This window comes from Tamandua tetradactyla, chromosome 11, assembly GCF_023851605.1.
Source record: "Tamandua tetradactyla isolate mTamTet1 chromosome 11, mTamTet1.pri, whole genome shotgun sequence".
Classification (NCBI taxonomy): Eukaryota; Metazoa; Chordata; class Mammalia; order Pilosa; family Myrmecophagidae; genus Tamandua; species Tamandua tetradactyla.
The window spans coordinates 78,862,067-78,887,404 of NC_135337.1; the positions used below are offsets into that span (position 1 = coordinate 78,862,067).

Here is a 25,338-nt window from a genome sequence, read left to right on the forward strand (position 1 = left end):
TGAGGCCCTCCTATGGTCTTTGGACTCAAAGGAACTCTCTGCGTTTTGGAAAACACGAGGCCAGACCCACCCCCACTTTGGGGCCACCCAGAGGTGGTGTCTGAGGTTTCTTCTGAAAAGGCCCACCCTGGGCTCTCCTGGCCTCTTGTGGGGTGTGAGCTACAAAATTCACATTTAGAGTGATCTTAATTTGTTTTTCAAGATAAGCTTATTTAAAGAACTAATCAGCTTAAGTTAACATATTAAGCATCGTCCTCCAAATCCATTCACCGCCCCCAACCCAGTGTGCGATGGAGAGGTTCAGGAGCACAGAGCAGGACAGCAGAGTTCCCCGGATCTGTCAGCTCTAGGCCTGCCCCTGTGGTCCATCCTCCACACCAGCCCCAAGGGCCCTGGCCCCTGCCCCAAGCCCACCCTCAGCTTCCCAGCACCCACAGGACACAGAGGACGACCAGGGTCCACAGTGCCTCATCGAGCCTCAGTTTCCCCAGCTATAAAATGGGTGTAACAATACAAATTACTCCCAAGGGTGATGGTGATTCAGTTTATTTAAAAAAAAAGCTCAAAGCCTGGAATGCAAAAGGTATTCGTTGAAGGGCGGTGGAGCAGGGTGAGGACCCCGACAGAAGGTTAACCCAGCTCTAAAACTTTCTGGAAAGAACCCGTTCTACCTCCCTGCCCCTCTGAACTCCTACCGAAGATCTGCCCGCCCACAGGGCGCGGCCTCACGCAGGCCACACCCATCGAGGCTCCGCCTCCGGGCCCTCTAATCTTGATCCCGCCCCCACGGCCCACCCTCCCACCGGCTCCGCCCTCTCAGCCCCAGACACCGGCTGCGCTCCGGCCTGTCCCCACAGGGTCCCGCCCACAAAGCGCGGTCTTCTAGACTCCGCCCTTTCAGCCCCAGCCTATCACTTTCCGCCTTCACCATGTCCACTACGCCTGGCCCCGCCTTCTCTTGGTCCTGGCCCCACCTCCTCCGTACCGCTTCCTAGGCCCCGCCTCTTCCAGGCCACGCTACGCCCGCTCCTCCCATTCCGGCCCTTTTTCCGGGATTCCTTCTCCTTGGTCCCGCCTCCTCAGGGCCAGCCCCATCCCCATTTCCTGATTTGCCCTTGCTCCTCCCACGATTCCTCAGGCCCCCAGAGGGGCGAAGACCCACCTAGGGCTGCCTCCATCATTGCCTGAAGTACGAGTTCCCGGATTGGAGAGGACAACCCGGCCAAACGCCTCAGGCGGGTCATGTTTGAGTACGAAGGACGGTGTCGGGGTGTCGGAGCCCCCGCGGGCTGGAGCGGCGGGCAGGGTTCTTATTTCCAAGCGTAGGCATGGACGAGGCAACTCGGCGCGCGCCGCAGGCAAGGAGGGCCCTCGGCCGAGGTCCCGGATATTTACGTCTCCGTCACTGCTACCGTCACCGCCGATGGGTAGGGACACACGTTCGCGCTCGCGGTCCGGGGGTCGCGGGGGACAAAGGCGGCGGAGCCGGAGCCGGAGTAGAAGTCGGAGCGGGAGCCATGGGCGGAGAAGCCAGAGGCGCCGGGACGACGAGGGGCGGCGCAGGCGGCGGAGCCGGGAGCACAGGTGAGGCCGTTATGTGAACTCACTATATAGGGGATCGGGAGGCCAGGGAGCCCTCGAAATTAGTCAGGAAGGGCTTCCTACAGTAGGCGGTGTCTGAGGAGTCGAGATTAACCAGGCAGCGAATGGAAAGTGAGAAGCATTTCAGACCGGACGCGAATGTGTGCGAAAGCCCTGCCCGCCCGGAGAGGGGTGAGTTGGAGAGTAGTGGTAGATCAGATCTCTCAGAGGCTTGAGTACTGCGGTAATGAGTTTGACCGTTACTTCCAGGGAAACCCAGACAAGTGGGAGGGTTTTGATCAGGGGAGCGTCGTGGTCTTAGTTTTGCAAAAATTCCTTTGGCTTTTGTGTGGAGAACGGAGTGAGAGGAGCAGGCAGTAGTGGCACCAAGGAGGAAGAGGATACAGTTGCCCGGGCAACAGATCATGATGGCCTTGACCAGAGGGAGGCTATGGAGAGGCAGAGAAGGTGGGTAGATTTGAAAGGGGTCTTGGAGGTAAAGGCGACAACACTGGCTGAAGGAGGTGGGGTGTGAGAGAAAGGAAGGGAGTTGATGACAGGTGGCAGGATTTACGGTTACCTCCTGGGACTGGGTCTCATCCAACCAGTAAGCACTAGGCACTTTTTTGGTAACATTTTTTATTGTGAAATATAACATATATACAAAAAAGCAGTAAGTTTCGAAGTATATTGTAACAGGTAGTTACAGAACAGATTTCAAAGTTTGGTAGGATTACAGTTCGACAGTTTCAGGTTTTTTCAAGACACTAGAAACTAAAGTAAGTATCAGTATAATGATTAAGCAGTTATACTCATTTGTTAAATCGTGTCTTCTCTGTTATAACTCATCCTTCTCCTTTGATCGTTCTCCCAATCTTGAGGGGTGTTTGGGCTCAGCCCATTCTGACTTTTTCATGTTGGAAAGGGGTGTTGTTGACAGTACGGGATAGGAGGGTGGAACTAGGTGATGTTTTTGAAAGGTTGACGCCTTTGGGTTTCAGGACTTATCTGGCCTAGGAACCATCTGGAGGCTATAAGTTTCTGGAAAGTGATCATAGCACGTGAAATTTTTGTAGAATCTCAGGTAGAGCCCTGGATATTTTTTAGGGTTAACAGGAATAATTTTGGTTGGGCTTTATCAAACCCTGGTAATTTAGCAATATCTAGCTGAAACTTTGGTAAGAGTAGCCTCCCAAATAGCCTCTGGACTCTATTTGAACTCTCTTTGCCACTGATACCTTGTTTTGATACCTTGTTTCTTTTCCCCCTTTTGGTCAGGAAAATGTTGTCAGTCCCATGGTGCCAGGACCAGGTCCTTCCCAGGAGTCTTTTCCCACATTGCCAGGGAGACTTTCACCCCTGGAAGGCATGTCCCATGTTGGGCGGAGGGGTGGGTAATGATTTTCCATGAAGAGCTGCACTTAGAGAGAGGCCACATTTGAGCAAGAAAAGAGGTTTCCTGGAAGCCATTCTTAGGCATAACTCTAGGTAGGCTTAGCTTCTCTGCTACAAAAATAATTTCATAAGAGCAGGCCTCAACTATGTGATGATATTGGGAATTGCTGAATGTATGTGTTGGGAATGTTTGTGTTTCTTTCCTGTAATTTTTTTATTATTAATAAAAAATTTTTAAAAAAGAGCAGGCCTCAAGATCAAGGGCACTGACTTGGGAGTCCCTAATGATTGAGAGAGGATCAGGGGCTTCCCTAGTTGGAAAGCTTAATAGTTCCATATTTTTTCTCCAGTCCCTCAAGGAATTTTGTCAATATGTTTTTATTATCTGCCCAACATAGTCATGGACGTATCCAGGTATTGCATTATGCTATACAGAATTACAAGCCTTCATTCCCATTCTCGGCTTTGTGTGTTTTGGTTGTTTAAATGATCTATCCAGACAGGTTGAGTTAGATTATGTGCTACAGAAAAATTTAGGTTTTGGACAAAATAAACCTCTCTTATTTGGTCTCGTACAGTAGGTGAAGTTCCAGAATTCCAGATTGCATCATCCTTTACTATGTATTCTCATTTACCTTAGTCCTGAACAAATCAGCTTCATTCTTATCTCTAATTGAAGCCTGATTTGTTTTTCAGTTTGTTTAACAGTTGTTGTATGTAGCAATGCTGACTCTCAGAGCTGCAGAACTCCGGCACTGAGTCTTAGGTGTCACACAGGTACCCAGAGTTCCAAGAAAATCCCGGTTATACATATCACACAGCATCTCAAAATCTGGAAATGACATTTACAGCTCCAGACTAAATGTGACTGCTATAAGAGCTTACAATCTAGGTTCTTATAAGTGTTTTCTAAAAGAGACCTGACAGTGTTTGCTCTTTGGGTTTGAGCTTTCTTTGCACCACATAATGTCCCCAAGGTTCATTTACCGGGTAGCATGCCTCATGGCTTCGTTCCTTTCTGTAGCTTCACAATATCCCATCATATGCAGACACCATGGTTCACCTTTCTGCTTCTCAGTACTAGGCGGACTTTTATGGATTCCTTCTGTAGGTCAGATTCAGAGGAAGAACGATGGCAGCGACGGGGGCGGAGAAGTCGGAGCCCACCGCCACGGTGGCGCTCGCAGGACCGGTCTTCCCAGTCTGACTCAGGAGATGAGCGGCAGAGGGGCCGGTGGGCCCACCGCCGGCGGACACACTCCTGGTCCCCAGGCTCTTCGGCATCAAGCTCAGCATCCCCTGACCGCTCCCAGAGCCCTCGGGAGGTGGCAGCAGCAGCAGCGGCAGCCCTGAGCCAACAGCAGAGCTTGCAAGAGCGGCTGCGGCTGCGGGAAGAGCGGAAGCAGCAGGAGGAGCTGATGAAGGCCTTTGAGACGCCAGAGGAGAAGCGGGCCCGGCGGCTAGCCAAGAAGGAGGCCAAGGAGAGAAAGAAGCGGGAGAAGATGGGCTGGGGGGAGGAGTACATGGGCTATACCAACACCGACAACCCCTTTGGAGACAACAACCTCCTAGGCACCTTCATTTGGAATAAGGTGGGTCCTTTCGTGCAGTGGGGGAGGCTGGGCCTGGCCTGCACTTGCAAACGCTCCTTGGGGTCGCGCAGTTTGCATGTGTGGCGTGTCCTGCTCATTGAATGCCCCCGTCTCGGTCTCTTGTCATTTTCTTGACCACACTGACCTCACTCTACTTCAGGGCCTTGGCATTTGCCATTCCTTCTTCCTGATGTGCTCTGCCGGCCCCCACCACACCCCCCGCGCCTCCCATTTCTGGTTCTTTTTTGTCTTTCCTGTCCCGTCTCAGTTAACAGGTCCTCCCCCTCCAGAGAGGCCTCTTGGCTACCGTTCACTGTGCAGGTCCCCCATTATTATCAAAGACAGCCCAGCCTCCCCCTTCCTAGCATTTTCTTTTACAAACATGTATTGGGTGCCTACTGTGTACTGGTTACTGCTGTGGCCACTGGGCGCCTGACAGAGAGCAAGTGAGACAGAGACCCCTGCCCCCAGGTCCAGCCTTCTAGAAGGGAGAATAAGTAAAGCAATCAAAGGAGAAAACAAAAATGGGCATCAGGGTGAGGCAGCAGGCACAGTTTAAAATAAGCAGGCCCAGGAACTTCTCACTGCAGAGGTGATATCTGAGCACTCATCCCAACTTATAGTTTTAAAAGTGGTGTAACCCATCTTTCCCGCCAGACTGGGCTTCACAGAGCGTGCTCTACCCCCAGCCCTGGCACACAGTAGGTGCTGAATAAAACTGTGTCAGTTGAATAGACTTCCTATGGTTGGGTGCATGTGTACATTGGGGGTTCCACCAGCGAGCATTTTTCAGTGCCTTCCTGGCGCTCTGGGCAGAGCAGTGAGCACACCTGGAGGTTGACATGGCACTGGAGAGACCTGAGCTCCGCCGTGGAGTTCCTCATAGTCATGGAAGGCAGTATGCAGGCGCCTAGGTGCTGTTGTGGGTCTTTGTCCCCTTGTTCTCGTGCTCCAGCACTCTTCTCGGTCTCCGTGGGTCTTACTGGGCTACAGGATGAGAGCTGGCCAGCCAGCACCAGGTGTGGCTCAGGGAGCTCTCCACAGGATAATTCACCCTCACCACAGCCTCACCAGGCCCCTGCTATTCTCCCCACCTCACAGATGGGGAAACTGAGGCTCAGTGCCACCATATGGCTGGTGCAAGGACTTACCCCTCGCAGGTGGCAGAGCTGGGATGTGACCAAGGCCACCTGGCATCAGCGTCCATGCCTTCAGCTTTGCGTTTAGATTGATCTAGGGTCCTGGTTAATTCTTTCAGCATTGGCCAGAGGGAGGCATGGGGAGGCAGAGAAAGTAGGTAGCTTTGAGAGGTATTTTGGAGATAAAGATGACAACACTGGCTAAAGCAGATGGGTGAGCAGCTGAAAAGAGCAGCATGAGTTTTGAGGGGGCAGCCTTGAGCCAAACAACCCTGTCCGGCCAGGGAGGCGTGATTTTTCCAGGTGCAAGAGGCACCTCTCGTTGGAAACTGGGAGCCCGGGAGGTGACAGTCAGGAAATGTGCCTGGCTCAGGTGATGATTGTTGGCTAATGCCAGTTGGTTCACCATCTCCATGCTGGGATCTGGCCGGTCCCTTGCAGCCCCTGTGCCCGAGGACTCTCTCTCAAGTGAGGACACAGAGGACGAAGGAAGCTCAGCACACACTCATTGCCCGTAGGGGTGTGTGAGTGTGGCAAGCCATTTTCCCCCACCCTTAGAGACCACAGGCACACCTGCTCTCAGAGTGTCCTGTTCCCGCCTCCCCCACTAGTATTTTGGGTTCTGACTTGCCGAGGGTGAGTCCCAGACCAGCGTTTCCAGGCTTCTGTGTAAAACCAAGTCAGTAGGCCCCACGGGAGGCTCTCATGTTTGTGCTGTGGGTGAGTCTTCCTAGGCAGGTCTATCTGCTTCTTGCCTGTCTTAGCACACATCTCACTCTGAGAGGGGGCGGCTCCATCAAGGCGCAGCATCATATTAGGTTCACTTGGGTGTTGCAGAGTCTGCGTCTTCTAGTGGAAGTCAGAAGACGTGTGAGCGCCAAGGGCCCCTCCCTGGACCCTACTCCCCTCACCGGCCAAGCACGCACCTGACCGATTGATCTCACAGCGAGTCAGAGGCTCTTGGATGGATGGGGGTGGAAGGGGGCAGATGGGGGAAGATCTGCTTGGTCCTGGAGCTCAGCAGGTGGAGGTTGTCCTTCCAGGCCCTGGAGAAGAAAGGGATCGGCCACCTGGAGGAGAAGGAGCTGAAGGAGCGCAACAAGAGGATCCAGGAGGACAACCGACTGGAGCTGCAGAAGGTGGGGCTTCTCCTCACAGAGCTCGGAGGCCACTCGCCCTGGCTTCAGCCAGAGCTTACAGGACGGGAGTGGCTTCAGGCACAGCTGGACACGGGGCTCAGCCCGGGTAACCAGGAAGCTGCCCCCCAACTCTGACCTCTACCTTAATTCTCAGATGCTCTACCTTCAGGGTCGCAGAGGTGGCCGCAGCAGCGCCATCCTCCATGTCCCCAGCAGAGAGAGGGCAAGCCCCCACCCCCATGTTTCCTCCCCCCCTGCTTCCCTGAGACAATCACTGTGCCCAGGCCTGGGCCACAGTCCCACCCCCACCCCCAGCCACCCCCATAGCCTGAGAGGGCAGCAGGGAACAGGCACAGGGCAGTCCCTACAAGACCCCACCCTCACCCTTTCTCTGCGCCCCCAGGTGAAGCAGCTGCGGCTGGAGCGCGAGCGGGAGAAGGCCATGCGGGAACAGGAGTTGGAGATGCTGCAACGGGAGAAGGAGGCAGAGCATTTCAAGACATGGGAGGAGCAGGAAGACAACTTCCACCTACAGCAGGCCAAGCTGCGGTAGGCATCTAGGGAGCCTTGGGACCCTGGGGTGGCTTGTCTCCCGCTCACCTGCCCTCTGGCCACTCTGCCCTTCTTTCCAACATAGCAAGCTCCTGTCTGCCCAGGGGCCTTTACATGTGCCTGAAAGAACACTGTCCTCTGGGCCTCACCAGTTGCCTCCTTGGGGAGGCCTCCCTGACCCCCTTCACTTGCTCTCAGCTCCCTGTGCATGTCCTCCCTTGTTCCCGTCACTGACTGTGAACAGGGAGGCTTCTTCCCCGCCCCCACCCACACTGGGCTGGGAGCTCCAGGCAGGCCAACACCCAGGGCAAAAGACATGCAAGCTAAGTGACTTGGGCTCTGCCTCTCAGCTGTATGAACCCACAGTGTGTTCTGGACCCCATGACCAACACATGTTGGTCCCCTCCCACTCACGACCCACCAGGATGCTTCTGTCCTCAGCCCCCTCCTGGCCTCTGCTTAGCCCTTCCAGGTCCTCCTTGCTCTTCCCCAGCCTGTCTCGCCCCTCTTCAGTCCTCCCTAACCCTCCACAGCTGTCCGTGTCCTCCTTGCCCCTCCCTGGACCTCCTCGCTGTGCTGCCAACCGATCATGCCATCCCAGAGAACGCCTGAGACTGTGCAGCACCTGAGGCTCCTCCCAGCTCATACCTGCAGGTGTGGCGCGTAGACGCGGCTCCTCAGCCCCAGAGCCCATCGCCGAGGCGAGCCGGTGACCACAGCCCTGGGCTCACACGGCTCCCTTGACCCTTCCAGGTCCCTGTGCCTGAGCGTCACGGCAAGGGCCAGTGCTTCTGCCAGGGCTGAGACTCTTACCCACACAGCATTCTCCTTTGCCTCAACCTCAGGCTCTGCTCAGGGCCCCTTCCAGGAAGCCTTCCCTGCGTGCCCCCCAGCCCTGTGGGCAGGCTCCTCCCTGCTAGCCCACCTACCCCCAGGCCTCTCCTCTCCTTTGGAGGCACCACCACTCTGCGCCCTGCCCCCGCCCAGTCCTGACCCTGCCCACCCACCCCCAGCTCCAAGATCCGCATCCGGGACGGGCGGGCCAAGCCCATTGACCTGCTGGCCAAGTACATCAGCGCCGAGGACGACGACCTGGCCGTGGAGATGCATGAGCCCTACACCTTCCTCAACGGGCTCACCACGGCGGACATGGAGGACCTGCTGGAGGACATCCAGGTGCGCCACACCTGTGCCCTCACCCAGGCCTCCTCCCCAGACCCCCTCCCTGCACCCCACCCACATCCCCACTTGGACCCCCACCTCGCCCCCTGCCCTGCGCCCAGAGGACCTCCTCACCAGCCCCCACCCCCAGGTGTACATGGAGCTCGAGCAGGGCAAGAACGTGGACTTCTGGCGGGACATGACCATCATCACGGAAGACGAGATCTCCAAGCTCCGCAAGCTGGAGGCGTCAGGCAAGGGCCCAGGTAACCATGGCAACGGTGCCCCCACCCTGGCCCCTACTGAGAGGGCACCTCTTCTCGCTGGACCATGGGGTGGGGGCACTTGGCTTGCTCAGGAAGCTCTGGGGTCTCCTTGGGGCCCAGCTTTCTCTAAGCAGCTCTTTTGTGTCCCCTCGGCCTCAGTGGTATCTGCGCCAGCCAGGGCTTTTCCTTTGGGCCATTTGAGTTTTGCTGAAGACCCCGTCAGTTTGAGTGGGAGCAGGACTGGGGTCTGCTCAGCTGGGAAGGTCCCCAGGCCAGGCACTGCCTCTGCTGTTCGTTCCAGGCTCCTTCAACCCAGTGCTCTTTTTATGTGAAATTTTCTGTCTCAAAGTGGTCATGTACATCTCATCGAGAGGGAAATGAGCTCTCTGCACAGTCTCTCAGCTCTGGTTCTGTTGCCATCCGGGACCGGTCATTCACTGTAGGGGCTCCCTTTGGCCCCAGGGCTGGGGAGGGGGTGGGGTGAGCCACCTGTCTGGCCTCCACCCAGCAGATGCCAGCAGCAGCCCCATCCCGAGTCATGACAACCAAAAGTATCCCCAGCCATCACTCCTGTCCCCTGGGGGCAGTCACAACCAACCGCAGAGGTCCTTCCCCTCTCCCCCTCATCCCAGCTCTGGAGTAGGCAGCTTTCCATCCACCCTGCCCTCCTGCACCGTGTCTCCCTGTTGCTCCCCATGTCATCCCCCAGAGCCGATAGGAGTGTTGCTTGCTGTCAGGCTGGGAGATGAGTGATGGTTCCCTTCATTTAGAAAACACAGTGATGCTTAGAGGTAATGCTTGATGCATCGTGTCTCTCTCCTTCCTTCAGTGGGCCACAGCCGCCAAGTGCCTTCCAGAGAAAGGAAAGGAAGAAAAGCCCTCTGGCATCTTCCTGCCGTCCTCCTGACTGTCTTTGGTGCTGGGGATAGAATCCCAGGGGCATTGGGTGCTGCAGTTGGAGGTCACTTTGTCCCCCACAGAGCTCAGCATCCTCTCGTAAAATGGGAACCCTGAGACACTGCCCTCCTAGGGGGTCAGGTGAAGAGGAAACAAGTTGTAAATCCCTTAAACCAGCCCATCCACGGCATGCCCTGGAGCCAGCAGTAATAGACTCTGCCTCCTCCTCCTCATCGGTACCTGAACCCCCACCCCATCCTGGCCGAGCTCGGCTCACCTCTGTGGCCTGCTGCTTCCCCTCACTCCTGCACACCTGTCACCCTGGGTCTTCCCTGCCGCCTTCTTGGGGGTTCCCCTCACCCTCCCTTGGAGCCCCTCTTCCCAAGATCCTGCATATCCCTTTTTCACGGCTTATACCCTCATCTTGCTGGGGTGCCACTTCCAGAGACTTCTCAAGAAGGAGTCTGGTTTTGGCATCAGAAATGCTTTGCAGGAGAAGCCCTGCCTCCTTTCCTGTGGGGTTGTAGCACAGTTGGGTGCAGGATTCTGGTCTGAGGGGCCTTTTCCTTAGAGGACAAGAGACCCTGCCCCAAAGGCTGCCAACAAGTCTAAAGGGACATTTTCCCCACGTCCGCCGTCCCCACTCAGTTCCCAGAGCCCCTGTTGTTCCATGTCCCCAGTCCACCCACCGGCCTCCACGGGCCCCGGCACATCCCCCTTCTGTCTGCCACATGAGCCATCCCTGTACCCTCTTCCCTCCTCACGTGTCAGGAGCTGAGTTCCCTCTCTCAGTTCCCCCAGAGCTGCCGGCACAAAGCCCCACAGTCCAGGAAACTTAAGTAGCAGAATTGCGTGTCCTCCCGGGGCGGCAGCCAGGAGCCTGCAGCCGAGGGGGCAGCACCACGCTCCCCTGAAGGCTGCAGGGAAGGGCCTGTCCGCCCTCTCCTGACTTCTTGGTGTTTCTTGGCTAGTGGCCACATCGCTGGCCACTCCCTGCCTCCGTCCTCACACGGCCTTTTCCCCACTGTCTGTCCATGTCCAGAGTTCCTCTTATAAGGACATCAGTCAGGTTGGATCAGGGCCCAACCTAATCCAGCTTGGCTTCATCTTCATTTAACTAATTCCATCTGAATCGACCCTATTTCTAAACAAGGTTGCGGTCGTAGCCCTGGGGATTAGGGCTGGAATGTGTCTTTTGGGGGGACCCAGTTCAACCCATCGCATGCGCCCAGGTGGCTTTGCGTGTCCCCGAGAGGAAGTGCCTGCATCCTCCTCTCCTCACACGGCTTCCGAGAGAAGATACCCCAAGGGTCTCCACCCTCCCCACCCTAGCCACCTTACAGGGCACCGTCCTTTATCCTTTCAAGTTGCGTTCGTTTATCTTTCTTTTTTTTTCTTTTTTTTTTTTTATTAATTAATGGAAAAAAAGAAATTAACCCAACATTTAGAAATCATACCCTTCTACATATGCAATCAGTAATTCTTAACATCATCACATAGATGCATGATCATCGTTTCTTAGTACATTTGCATCGGTTTAGAAGGACTAGCAACACAACAGAAAGAGATATAGAATGTTAATATAGAGAAAAGAAATAAAAGTAATAATAATAGTAAAAAAAAAACCTATAGCTCAGATGCAGCTTCATTCAGTGTTTTAACATGATTACTTTACATTTAGGTATTATTGTGCTGTCCATTTTTGAGTTTTTGTATCTAGTCCTGTTGCACATTCTGTATCCCTTCAGCTCCAGTTACCCATTATCTTACCCTGTTTCTAACTCCTGCTGGACTCTGTTACCAATGACATATTCCAAGTTTATTCTCGAATGTCCGTTCACCTCAGTGGGACCATACAGTATTTGTCCTTTAGTTTTTGGCTGGACTCACTCAGCATAATGTTCTCTAGGTCCATCCATGTTATTACATGCTTCATAAGTTTATCTTGTCTTAAAGCTGCATAATATTCCATCGTATGTATATACCACAGTTTGTTTAGCCATTCTTCTGTTGATGGACATTTTGGCTGTTTCCATCTCTTTGCAATTGTAAATAACGCTGCTATAAACATTGGTGTGCAAATGTCCGTTTGTGTCTTTGCCCTTAAGTCCTTTGAGTAGATACCCAGCAATGGTATTGCTGGGTCGTATGGCAATTCTATATTCAGCTTTTTGAGGAACCGCCAAACTGCCTTCCACAGTGGTTGCACCATTTGACATTCCCACCAACAGTGGATAAGTGTGCCTCTGTCTCCGCATCCTCTCCAGCACTTGTCATTTTCTGTTTTGTTGATAATGGCCATTCTGGTGGGTGTGAGATGATATCTCATTGTGGTTTTGATTTGCATTTCTCTAATGGCCAGGGACATTGAGCATCTCTTCATGTGCCTTTTGGCCATTTGTATTTCCTCTTCTGGTAGGTGTCTGTTCAAGTCTTTTTCCCATTTTGTAATTGGGTTGGCTGTCTTTTTGTTGTTGAGTTGAACAATCTCTTTATAAATTCTGGATACTAGACCTTTATCTGATATGTCATTTCCAAATATTATCTCCTATTGTGTAGGCTGTCTTTCTACTTTCTTGATGAAGTTCTTTGATGCATAAAAGTGTTTAATTTTGAGGAGCTCCCATTTATTTATTTCCTTCTTCAGTGCTCTTGCTTTAGGTTTAAGGTCCATAAAACCGCCTCCAATTGTAAGTTTCATAAGATATCTCCCTACATTTTCCTCTAACTGTTTTATGGTCTTAGACTTAATGTTTAGATCTTTGATCCATTTTGAGTTAACTTTTGTATAAGGTGTGAGATATGGGTCTTCTTTCATTCTTTTGCATATGGATATCCAGTTCTCTAGGCACCATTTATTGAAGAGACTGTTCTGTCCCAGGTGAGTTGGCTTGACTGCCTTATCAAAGATCAAATGTCCATAGATGAGAGGGTCTATATCTGAGCACTCTATTCGATTCCATTGGTCGATATATCTATCTTTATGCCAATACCATGCTGTTTTGACCACTGTGGCTTCATAATAGGCCTTAAAGTCCGGCAGCGCGAGACCTCCAGCTTCGTTTTTTTTCCTCAAGATGTTTTTAGCAATTCGGGGCACCCTGCCCTTCCAGATAAATTTGCTTATTGGTTTTTCTATTTCTGAAAAATAAGTTGTTAGGATTTTGATTGGTATTGCATTGAATCTGTAGATCAATTTAGGTAGGATTGACATCTTAACTATATTTAGTCTTCCAATCCATGAACGGTATGCCCTTCCATCTATTTAGGTCTTCTGTGATTTCTTTTAGCAGTTTTTTGTAGTTTTCTTTATATAGGTTTTTTGTCTCTTTAGTTAAATTTATTCCTAGGTATTTTTAGTTGCAATTGTAAATGGGATTTGTTTCTTGATTTCCCCGTCAGCTTGTTCATTACTAGTGTATAGAAATGCTACAGATTTTTGAATGTTGATCTTGTAACCTGCTACTTTGCTGTACTCATTTATTAGCTCTAGTAGTTTTGTTGTGGATTTTTCCGGGTTTTCGACGTATAGTATCATATTGTCTGCAAACAGTGATAGTTTTACTTCTTCCTTTCCAATTTTGATGCCTTGTATTTCTTTTTCTTGTCTAATTGCTCTGGCTAGAACCTCCAACACAATGTTGAATAATAGTGGTGACAGTGGACATCCTTGTCTTGTTCCTGATCTTAGGGGGAAAGTTTTCAATTTTTCCCCATTGAGGATGATATTAGCTGTGGGTTTTTCATATATTCCCTCTATCATTTTAAGGAAGTTCCCTTGTATTCCTATCTTTTGAAGTGTTTTCAACAGGAAAGGATGTTGAATCTTGTCAAATGCCTTCTCTGCATCAATTGAGATGATCATGTGATTTTTCTGCTTTGATTTGTTGATATGGTGTATTACATTAATTGATTTTCTTATGTTGAACCATCCTTGCATACCTGGGATGAATCCTACTTGGTCATGATGAATAATTCTTTTAATGTGTTGTTGGATACGATTTGCTAGAATTTTATTGAGGATTTTTGCATCTATATTCATTAGAGAGATTGGTCTGTAGTTTTCTTTTTTTGTAATATCTTTGCCTGGTTTTGGTATGAGGGTGATGTTGGCTTCGTAGAATGAATTAGGTAGTTTTCCCTCCACTTCGATTTTTTTGAAGAGTTTGAGGAGAGTTGGTACTAATTCTTTCTGGAATGTTTGATAGAATTCACATGTGAAGCCGTCTGGTCCTGGACTTTTCTTTTTAGGAAGCTTTTGAATGACTAATTCAATTTCTTTACTTGTGATTGGTTTGTTGAGGTCATCTATTTCTTCTTGAGTCAAAGTTGGTTGTTCATGTCTTTCCAGGAACCCGTCCATTTCATCTAAATTGTTGTATTTATTAGCGTAAAGTTGTTCATAGTCTCCTGTTATTACCTCCTTTATTTCTGTGAGGTCAGTAGTTATGTCTCCTCTTCCATTTCTGATCTTATTTATTTGCATCCTCTCTCTTCTTCTTTTTGTCAATCTTGCTAAGGGCCCATCAGTCTTACTGATTTTCTCATAGAACCAACTTCTGGTCTTATTGATTTTCTCTATTGTTTTCATGTTCTCAATTTCATTTATTTCTGCTCTAATCTTTGTTATTTCTTTCCTTTTGCTTGCTTTGGGATTAGTTTGCTGTTCTTTCTCCAGTTCTTCCAAGTGGACAGTTAATTCTTGCATTTTTGCCTTTTCTTCTTTTCTGATATAGGCATTTAGGGCAATAAATTTCCCTCTTAGCACTGCCTTTGCTGCGTCCCATAAGTTTTGATATGTTGTGTTTTCATTTTCATTCGCCTCGAGGTATTTACTAATTTCTCTTGCAATTTCTTCTTTGACCCACTCGTTGTTTAAGAGTGTGTTGTTGAGCCTCCACGTATTTGTGAATTTTCTGGCACTCGTTCTATTATTGATTTCCAACTTCATTGCTTTATGATCCAAGAAAGTGTTGTGTATGATTTCAATCTTTTTTAATTTGTTAAGACTTGCTTTGTGACCCAGCATATGGTCTATCTTTGAGAATGATCCATGAGCACTTGAGAAAAAGTTGTGGGATGTAATGCTGTTGTGGGATGTAATGTCCTATAAATGTCTGTTAAGTCTAGCTCATTTATAGTAATATTCAGATTCTCTATTTCTTTATTGATCCTCTGTCTAGATGTTCTGTCCATTGATGAGAGTGGTGAATTGAAGTCTCCAACTATTATGGTATATGTGTCTATTTCCCTTTTCAGTGTTTGCAGTGTATTCCTCACGTATTTTGGGGCATTCTGGTTTGGTGCGTAAATATTTATGATTGTTATGTCTTCTTGTTTAATTGTTCCTTTTATTAGTATATAGTGTCCTTCTTTGTCTCTTTTAACTGTTTTACATTTGAAGTCTAATTTGTTGGATATTAGTATAGCCACTCCTGCTCTTTTCTGGTTGTTATTTGCATGAAGTATCTTTTCCCAACCTTTCACTTTCAACCTATGTTTATCTTTGGGTCTAAGATGTGTTTCCTGTAGACAGCATATAGAAGGATCCTGTTTTTTAATCCATTCTGCCAGTCTATGTCTTTTGATTGGGGAATTCAGTCCATTAACATTTAGTGTTATTACTGTTTGGAAAATATTTTCCTCTACCATTTTGCCTGTTGTATTATATATTTCATATCTGACTTTCCTTCTTTCTACACTCTTCTCCATACCTCTCTCTTTTGTCTTTTCGTATCTGACTCTAGTGCTCCCTGTAGTATTTCTTGCAGAGCTGGTCTCTTGGTCACAAATTCTCTCAGTGACTTTTTGTCTGAGAATGTTTTAATTTCTCCCTCATTTTTTTTTTTTATTAATTAAAAAAAGAATTAACAAAACAATTAGAAATCATTCCAATCTACATGTACAATCAGTAATTCTTAATAACATCACATAGTTGCATATTCATCATTTCTTAGTACATTTGCATCGATTTAGAAAAAGAAATAAAAAGACAACAGAATAAGAATTAAAACAATAATAGAAAGAAAAAAAACAAAAAAAACAAAAACAAAAAACCTATACCTCACATGCAGCTTCATTCAGTGTTTTAACATAATTGCATTACAATTGGGTAGTATTGTGCTGTCCATTTCTGAGTTTTTATATCCAGTCCCGTTGTACAGTCTGTATCCCTTCATCTCCAATTATCCCTTCTCTTTTTTTTTTTTTTTTTAATTAACGGAAAAAAAGAAATTAACCCAACATTTAGAGATCATACCATTCTACACATGCAATCATTAATTCTTAACATCATCACATAGATGCATGATCATCATTTCTTAGTACATTTGCATTGGTTTAGAAGAACTAGCAACATAACCGAAAAAGATATAGAATGTTAATATAGAGAAAAAAATAAAAGTAATAATAGTAAAATCAAAACAAAACAACACAAAACAAAACAAAACCTATAGCTCAGATGCAGCTTCATTCAGTGTTTTAACATGATTACTTTACAATTAGGTATTATTGTGCTGTCCATTTTTGAGTTTTTGTATCTAGTCCTGTTGCACAGTCTGTATCCCTTCAGCTTCAATTACCCATTGTCTTACCCTGTTTCTAACTCCTGCTGAACTCTGTTACCAGTGACATATTTCAAGTTTATTCTCGAATGTCCGTTCACATCAGTGGGACCATACAGTATTTGTCCTTTAGTTTTTGGCTGGATTCACTCAGCATAATATTCTCTAGGTCCATCCATGTTATTACATGGTTCATAAGTTTATCTTGTCTTAAAGCTGCATAATATTCCATCGTATGTATATACCACAGTTTGTTTAGCCACTCTTCTGTTGATGGAGATTTTGACTGTTTCCATCTCTTTGCAATTGTAAATAATGCTGCTATAAACATTGGTGTGCAAATGTCCGTTTGTGTCTTTGCCCTTAAGTCCTTTGAGTAGATACCTAGCAATGGTATTGCTGGGTCGTATGGCAGTTCTATATTCAGCTTTTTGAGGAACCGCCAAACTGCCTTCCACAGTGGTTGCACCCTTTGACATTCCCACCAACAGTGGATAAGTGTGCCTCTTTCTCCGCATCCTCTCCAGCATTTGTCATTTTCTGTTTTGTTGATAATGGCCATTCTGGTGGGTGTGAGATGATATCTCATTGTGGTTTTGATTTGCATTTCTCTAATGGCCAGGGACATTGAGCATCTCTTCATGTGCCTCTTGGCCATCCGTATTTCCTCTTCTGGTAGGTGTCTGTTCAAGTCTTTTTCCCATTTTGTAATTGGGTTGGCTGTCTTTTTGTTGTTGAGATGAACAATCTCTTTATAAATTCTGGATACTAGACCTTTATCTGATATATCATTTCCAAATATTGTCTCCCATTGTGAAGGCTGTCTTTCTACTTTCTTGATGAAGTTCTTTGATGCACAAATTCTCCCTCATTTTTGAAGGACAATTTTGCTGGATATAGAAGTCTTGGTTGGCAGTTTTTCTCTTTTAGTAATTTAAATATATCATCCCACTGTCTTCTAGCTTCCATGGTTTCTGCTGAGAAATCTACACATAGTCTTATTGGGTTTCCCTTGTATGTGATGGATTGTTTTTCTCTTGCTGCTTTCAAGATCCTCTCTTTCTCTTTGAGCTCTGACATTCTAACTAGTAAGTGTCTTGGAGAACGCCTATTTGGGTCTAATCTCTTTGGGGTGCGCTGCACTTCTTGGATCTGTAATTTTAGGTCTTTCATAAGAGTTGGAAAATTTTCCGTGATAATTTCTTCCATTAGTTTTTCTCCTCCTTTTCCCTTCTCTTCTCCTTCTGGGACACCCACAACACGTATATTTGTGCGGTTCATATTGTCCTTGAGTTCCCTGATACCCTGTTCAAATTTTTCCAATCTTTTCCCGATAGTTTCTGTTTCTTTTTGGAATTCAGATGTTCCATCCTCCAAATCACTAATTCTATCTTCTGTCTCTTTAAATCTAAAAAATATGGAACGCTTCACGAATTTGCGTGTCATCCTTGCGCAGGGGCCATGCTAATCTTCTCTGTATCGTTCCAATTTTAGTATATGTGCCGCCGAAGCAAGCACTCGTTTATCTTTCTATGTGTGCCCCTCCCAGGGACGTTCCCTGCAGAGAGGGTGACCCAGCCTCTCCCCAAGCAAGAGCAGCTTCCTCCTGTGTCCCTGCCCCTGTCCCGCACCGACACATCACCTCGTGGTTTGCCACGAGTGCAGTGTTTTCCTCAGCATCCCTCACCGGGAGTATTCAGCAGCCCTCTTCTCTACCCTACAGAGTTCAGCCATCTCCAGGCTGCTTTTCTTCAAACCATGACTCAGCATCCCCTCAGTTTCCGTGGGGTCGGACCCACCAAAGATTTTTTTATTGGGTTTTAAGTTTTCTCCCAAGGCTCTTTCGGGTTGAGTGAGAGCAGGACCGGCTTCTGCTGGCCAGGCCGTGGGGGCCTGAGTTCTAGTTTGGGCCTTCGATGTTCTCGCCCCCTGAGTGGATTGAGGCTGGCATCTTCCCTCAGAAGCCAGGTGCTGGGGCTCCGAGTCCCAAGGCCCCATCCATCTGCTGTGGTCTGGGTTGGCCCTTGAGCCTCTGTCGTCCAGCAGGGTTGGCGAGACCAGCTCTGAGCAGGGAGCATACCTAGCAGTTGTGACTCCAGTGCCCCTTTGAGCCCGGCACAGGATGGGGGATGCCTGAGTCCAGCAAGGATACTGACCTCAGGAGCCATGGGTGAGACGGCTGGGCCAAGAAGCAGAGTGAGAGGAATGTGTTGTTTGCCTTGAACATGGCGTATGTAAAGGCTCTGAGGCGGGGGCCGGGGCTTGGTGTGTCCTGAGCAGTGCAGAGGCTCTGTGCACTGCAAGGGGGAGGAGCAGAGAGTGAGGCCAGGCCGAGCAGGGTCAGGGGGCCTAAGTTCAGCAGGTATCCCTGCTGGCATGACCCGCGGCAAGGGTGGGGGCCAGGGCGCGCAGGGTCCTTCAGTCTAGCGCAGTGAGCCTTGGACCTCAGGCAGTAGCCTGTGAACAGCTGGAACAGACCCCATGCAGGACAGAGGCAGGAGAGGGAGGCCACCGGTCTCGGGGTATCAGGACGGCTTCTCAGGGGGTTCGGGGGCAAAGAAGGGGCACTTGGGAATTGGGTAGCTCTCCCTCCTGTGGCCTGGCTTAGTGCTGAGCTAATTAAGGGCCTCGTGGAGGGGGAGCCTGTCAGGCAGCTGCGACTAGAGGGCCAGAGACTGGCTGCCCAGCCCCTTGATGTCATTTGGACTGATGAGGGAAGTGCCGGGCAGCTGGGCGGGTGGGCAGCGTGGCGGATGGGGTGGGCAGGCCGGAACGCTGGCCGAGCCCTTGGACGTGGCCCCAGCAGCCTGTGTCCCAGAAGAGACTGTCACCCATGGGGCCAGAATCTCTGAGTGACGCAGGGCGCCTGTTTTTCAGTTTGTTTTCTAGTTTTTGGTCTATTGCTTTTTTTCAATTTTGAATGCATTACCGCAAACACAGCATAACGTTTTCCATTTTAACCCTTTTCAAATCTTCAGTGATGTTAACTGCACTCACGATATTGCACTCCCATCGCCTCATCCATTACCAGAACTTTTCATCACCCCAGACAGAGACTCTGTGTCCATTAAGCCGTCACTCCCCATTCCCCAGCCCCCAACCCTGGCGACCTCTGTCTCCATGAATTGGCTTATCATGGATACTTCATAGGCACAGAATCTGCAGTGTCTGTCCTGTCTGGCTTCCCTCACTGAGCCTCACGTTGCCAAAGGCCATCCGTGTCTCATGTCTCTGAACTTCGCTCATTTTTACATCTGGCTGACAGTCCCGTGTTGGGGAGACGGCGTCTTTGTCCATTCGTCCCCTTATGGACACCTGAGTGGCTTCCACTTTGTGGTGACTGTGACACGAGCTGCGATACGCCTCAGTGCACTTGTCTGTCTGAGCCCCAGCTTTCGGTTCTGTTGTGTATACCTGGGTGTCTGTTTTAAGCATCCCAGTGAGTCCTACAGAAGGCTGTAGGAGGGTCCAGCCAGGGTGGGGGGTTGAAATGAGGCCCAGTTGATCCCCAGTCCATGGGCTGGTGCTGACAAGGACAGGGCGGGAAGGAAGATGTGACTGCAGGGAGGGACAGCGTGGGCACAGCAAGGGAACTCGGGTCCAGCATCCCTCTGGACACAGGACCCCCCAGCTCATGCTGAGCCCCCATGCCCACCCCAGGCGAGCGCCGCGAGGGTGTCAATGCCTCGGTCAGCTCTGACGTGCAGTCGGTCTTCAAGGGGAAGACGTACGGCCAGCTGCAGGTCATCTTCCAGGGAATTGAGGGCAAGATCTGTGCCGGGGGCCCCAACCTGGACATGGGCTACTGGGAGAGCCTGCTGCAGCAGCTCCGCGCCCACATGGCGCGCGCCAGGTGAGGGACCCGGGCCCACACCCAGCTGCTCAGGGCGGGTCACTGTCCAGCCGCAGCCACTGCCCCAGGCAGCTCCCGTCTCTCTGCTGGGGCCAGGGCCCCTGGATGCAGCAGGGCAGGCAGCTCACCATCCTTTGGCCTTCGACAAGCCCCGCGTGGCCCCTGGACACCAGCCAGGGCCAGGGCCTTTGTTTCCTTGGGGCCATCAGGCATTCCAGGAAGCCCGCAGGGCCGTCAGCTCCCACCCGCCCAAGCACAGAACTGTTTATGTCTTCTCAGCATACTTGGCAGCTCTGTGTAAATACAGCATCTTCTTGCATTTCTTAGCCATTATTACTTCATAAGCGTCTCGAAATTTACCCTGTCCCACGGCTGCCCGGCATCCCACTTGGTCAATACCCCCCACCCCAGCTGATGTCCTAACTGGCTGCCGTCTTTGGCCACTAAGAACACCCTGTGCCAGGACCTGCTCCCCTCTCTACTATGGGCCGGCTCTCGAAGCCCCAGGGCCTCTGGCAGCCCTCTCATTCCCAGGCTCTGGATGCACTAGGCCCCCTGGGAACCCCAGGCTGCCCTCTCAGAGCCCTCAAGTCCCCCACGGCAAAGCAGGAACCACTCTCTGACCCTTCAGTACGGCTCCAAGCAGAGCCCTTGACCCAGCCCTCCGCTCTGGCTGCAGGCTCCGTGAGCGCCACCAGGATGTGCTGCGGCAGAAGCTGTACAAGCTGAAGCAGGAGCAGGGCGTGGAGAGTGAGCCCCTGTTCCCCATCCTCAAGCAGGAGCCCCTGTCTCCCAGCCACAGGTAGGCCCTGCCTGAGCCCCCCAAACCCCCTCACCAGACCCCCAGGAAGCAGGCATCCCCTGCAGTGGGCAGCTCTGCGGGCCCAGGCACTCTGGCCACCACCCACTCCCCACCCCAACCCTCTCCCCACAGCCTGGAGCCTGAGGAACCCACACCCGCCCCAAGCCCACCAGGACCCTCCGCGGAGAGTGGCCCCGGGGAGGCCGAGGCAGAGGGGTCAGCGGCAGGCGAGGGCGAGGGCGAGGGCGAGGCCGTGCTCCTGGAGGAAGACCTGATCCAGCAGAGCCTGGAGGACTACGACGCTGGCAAGTACAGCCCCCGGCTGCTCACGGCCCACGAGTTGCCGCTGGACGCCCACGTGCTGGAGCCCCACGAAGACCTGCAGCGCCTGCAGCTGTCCCGACAGCAGCTCCAGGTCACAGGTACACGCAGGTGGGGGCAGGGGCACCGGCCTCTGTCCCCGTCTGAGCTCAGGGGGGGGGGTCAGGGATGGACAGGTGCTTGCGCTTCCCCTCACCCGGGGCCTCTGCGCGTCTGGCTTCCGGCCTCGGTCAGGCACATGGGTGGGCGACCCCTCCTGGCCACTGACGATACGGCAGATGGCAGCTCCCAGCCCCGGGCCTGCTCCGAGCCTTCGTGCCAGTTGCTTACGGGAGCCTTGGCCTCCCCAGGGTTGTACCACCATCTTCCAGGAGGGGCCCGAGCCGGGCTTCCTACATGTGACCTGAAATCCAGGCCGGGGGCGAGCTGGGCGTAGCTGGCAAAGGTGGGCCCAGTGGGATGGGCCTGCGCCTCCCTGAGCCTCAGCTTCCCCTCCCATCCACAGCACTCACTGGCAGCATCGGTTACCCTCTCATGACCTGTGAGGGCCTTGCCTCGTCTGCATTCACTGAGGGGGTGGCTGAGGCCCAGAGGGGCCGAGGACTCAGAGGCCACCAACCCTGCCCCATCCCCACATGACCATTGCCCTGAGCCCCCACCACAGGCACCCCACCAGCCCCACCCCGCCCCCTCCCGGGCTCTAGTAATCCAACCGCCCCCGCCGCAGGTGATGCCAGCGAGAGTGCGGAGGACATCTTCTTCCGGCGGGCCAAGGAGGGCATGGGGCAGGACGAGGCACAGTTCAGCGTGGAGATGCCGCTGACCGGCAAGGCCTACCTGTGGGCCGACAAGTACCGGCCCCGCAAGCCGCGCTTCTTCAACCGCGTGCACACGGGCTTCGAGTGGAACAAGTACAACCAGACACACTACGACTTCGACAACCCACCGCCCAAGATCGTGCAGGGCTACAAGTTCAACATCTTCTACCCCGACCTCATCGACAAGCGCGCCACGCCTGAGTACTTCCTGGAGGCCTGCCCCGACAACCGGGACTTCGCCGTGCTGCGCTTCCACGCGGGGCCGCCCTACGAGGACATCGCCTTCAAGATCGTCAACCGCGAGTGGGAGTACTCGCACCGCCACGGCTTCCGCTGCCAGTTCGCCAACGGCATCTTCCAGCTCTGGTTCCACTTCAAGCGCTACCGCTACCGGCGCTGACCAGCAGGCGGACAGACGGACCGCCCGGGACAGACCCCGGACCTCAGGGACCCTTCCACACCACCCCTGCCTGTAATAAAGGGAGTTCGGGCGAAGCCGCTGTGGGCCGCTGCCTGGGCCCAGGTCCCGTCCCCAAGGGGTCCTCTCCTCAGGAAAGGGGCCCTTCGGACCACCTCGGCGCCTCAGGGGGTCAACGCATCCAGCTGGCCGAGGACCACATGGGGGATTTCTAGAACAAATGGAAACTCAGCAACCACAGACAGCCCCCGTTTTACAGACAAGCTGACCGAGGCCCATGACCCTCCCCAGGTCCCTCGGCAACACGGGGTGGGACCCCACCAGCCCCCAGGGAAGAAGCCAGCGTGTCCGGGCCCCACAGGGCAAGAGGGGCCTGGACAGGTGCATATCAGGCTGGCAGCCAGGACAGAAAACCCACGTCCCACCCCAAGATGTCACAGGCCCTGGCGGCCTCCCGCGGACAGAGGCCCACACGGGGGCTGCTGCCAGCGGACTTGAGTTCTTAGCCCAGCAGCCGGGCGGCCTCCTGGGGGTTGGCAGGGGTGGCAGCCACAGCAGCAGGCACAGCATGCTCCTTGTGCCTGTTCCAGAAGGAACCATCTGGACACGCCAGCTGTGCAGGGATGGGGCCACCCTGACTTGCCCCTGATGCCGGCCGTGGGGTCAGTCTGCCCCTTGAAGGGCTTGTGGAGAGGCGTTGTCACCCACCACTCAGGTCTCCTGCTGGTCAGGGATGCAGGGACCAAGGGTTGCTAAGATGTCCTTCCCCAACTGCTGAGACGGGGACAGAGGGACCAGCCATGGAGCAGATGCCAGCGGGGGGGGGGGGGGTCGGCAGGCACCTGGCAGCACTCTACTGTGCCCTCCCCTGCCAGCCCGGGTGCCTTCCTGGGTGGGCCCCAAGATGCCCCCCGCTGTGGAACAGCTGCATTACAGGGGCCTCTGCTCCAAGGGGGAAGGGCAGGCAGGAGAGGGGCAGTCACGCACCCACAGCTACTTAGACGGCCCGAAGCCTTTCAAGGCAAGTGGGAGGTGCCCAAGGCTGGCTTCCCGAGCCCCTCCCGGCGGCGGCGTGACAGCTGCCTGCCTCCTGTCACCTACCTGCCCACCTATTGAAGCAAAGCCCAGGCACTCTGTTTCTCATCCAGAAGTGTTTTGTTTTCTCTAAGACAACTTTTTTAGGTGGAAAAAAGAAAAATTGGTGGTCGTATTTTGACTTAATTGGTTTACTCACGAGGTTGCATGTTTTTTAAATAAACTTTATTTTAGAATACATCCAGGTTCACAGAAACGCGGCAGATGCAGCACAGATTTCCCATCTGCCTGACCCCGCTGTGACCATGGGACACTTGCCGCACCTTTAGAAACACAACTACACACCTAAAAGTATTGAGCAATAATTCCTAAATTTCTTTTAATCCATGGGTTTCCTCAATCTTTTTACCCTGCGTACAGTCATAACCCCAGTCTGCCTCTCTTCCCACGGGGGTGGGGTGGGTACAGTCGCCCATTGCCAGATGCGAACACAGATTCCAGGAGATGAAGCAGCAGTTCATCCTGGGCCAGCTGATCTCACCTGGGGTTCACACCTCTTCCCGACCCTAGTCAGTGCGGAGGCATTTGTGGTTGTCACAACCTGGGGGGCAGATGCTCCTGGCATCCAGTAGGTGGGGTCCAGAGATGCTGCTGGATGTCATACAATGCACAGGGCAGCCCCTGCCATAAACAATGATCTGGTCTCAAATGTTACCGCTGCCATCGTCCCTAGGCTCTTTCCAGCTAGCTGTGATGGTGGTCCCTCTGCCTGCTCCAGCACACAGATCCCAACTGCCCCTTTCAGAACCCTAGGCAGACATCACTAATTGCAGCTTGGCCAGAACAGGGTAAAATCCTCTGGAAAGCCACTACTAGTTGATCCCTGACCTGTTCCACCTCGTTGAGTGCAGAGCAGGTCCTTGGAGCCAGGTTGGGTCTGAGACAGGAGACACTTCTAAGCCTATGCATCACACCTCCCAGGCCAATGCCACAGCCTCAGTTTCCCTGCCTGTCCTTAAAGAGGTCCCCCTGCTTCCTGGATCCTGTTTCCTCTTCCTCATGTTCCCTCTGAGGACCAGATAAGGCACCAACCCCAAGAGAGGTGGGGCAACAGAGGGAAGAAGTGGCCATATCCCAACTTGCTAGGCATGGATTTCACCAGCTGTCACAAGGTGGGGGGCCCCCAGTCTGGAGGGAGGCTGAACTGGGCCCAAGCACAGCCCCAGGATCTGCCCCCTGTCCCAGCCCTAAGTCCTCACCTTGGGGTACCCCAGAAGGGACATGGAAGACTTGGGCCTGGGAGGACACTGCCAGGGAGAGAAGATAGGACAACACATGGGCCCAGGGCAGAAAGCACAGTCGAGCTGAATGTGCAGACAAAAAGCTGGGCAATTCCCCCAGAAACACTGGGGAGCCACAGAAGGTGCATGAGCTGGGCAGGGCCACCCAGCCGGGTGTCAGGGAGACTCTTCAGGCAGGCTGGAGGCTGGGGCCGGGAAGAGACACCATACTAACTCCCTTGACCCCTGTCCTGGCTCAAGATGTAAGCGGTGTTCCGGAAGCTGCTCCCAACCCTCACCCCAGCCTCTTCCTGTCCTTGACTGTGTCAGTGGCTAAGAATAGACACTCCCTGCACGGCCCCCACAGGAAACCACAGCCTCAGGGGGCATAGCCAAAGCTTGGCCTCTGTTCCCACCATTTGGGTCCCCAAGCCATGTCTCAACACCTCTCAAGCCTCCTGTTAAGGTGGAAAAACTAAGGGCTGGAGACTTTGGCCCATGTTCAAATCCCATACGTTTCCTCCCC

General features: G+C 52.0%; 1 protein-coding gene and 1 non-coding gene across 2 annotated transcripts; one reads left to right on the forward strand and one right to left on the reverse strand.

Moving 5' to 3' along the window:
- The first annotated feature begins 1,378 nt into the window (after nt 1–1,378).
- CACTIN (cactin, spliceosome C complex subunit) lies at nt 1,379–23,772 on the forward strand. Its single transcript, XM_077121171.1, has 10 exons — nt 1,379–1,584; nt 4,088–4,568; nt 6,751–6,846; nt 7,250–7,395; nt 8,412–8,574; nt 8,711–8,825; nt 19,946–20,138; nt 20,818–20,940; nt 21,073–21,362; nt 21,989–23,772. Exons 1-10 carry the CDS (start codon nt 1,424–1,426, stop codon nt 22,477–22,479), a joined length of 2,259 nt encoding a protein of 752 aa, XP_076977286.1. The 5' UTR covers nt 1,379–1,423; the 3' UTR covers nt 22,480–23,772.
- LOC143651151 (U6 spliceosomal RNA) lies at nt 17,697–17,803 on the reverse strand. Its single transcript, XR_013159884.1, has one exon. It is a non-coding gene; the product is annotated as a U6 spliceosomal RNA (small nuclear RNA).
- Nucleotides 23,773–25,338: the final 1,566 nt, after the last annotated feature.

Bases quoted from the DNA above. Each gene is read 5' to 3' on its own strand.
- CACTIN (XM_077121171.1), top strand. From the start codon at position 1,424: ATGGGTAGGGACACACGTTCGCGCTCGCGGTCCGGGGGTCGCGGGGGA. The intron at 8,575-8,710 runs GTGCGCCACACC...CCCCACCCCCAG, and splicing joins ACCTGCTGGAGGACATCCAG to GTGTACATGGAGCTCGAGCA. The intron at 20,139-20,817 runs GTGAGGGACCCG...CTCTGGCTGCAG, and splicing joins GCCCACATGGCGCGCGCCAG to GCTCCGTGAGCGCCACCAGG.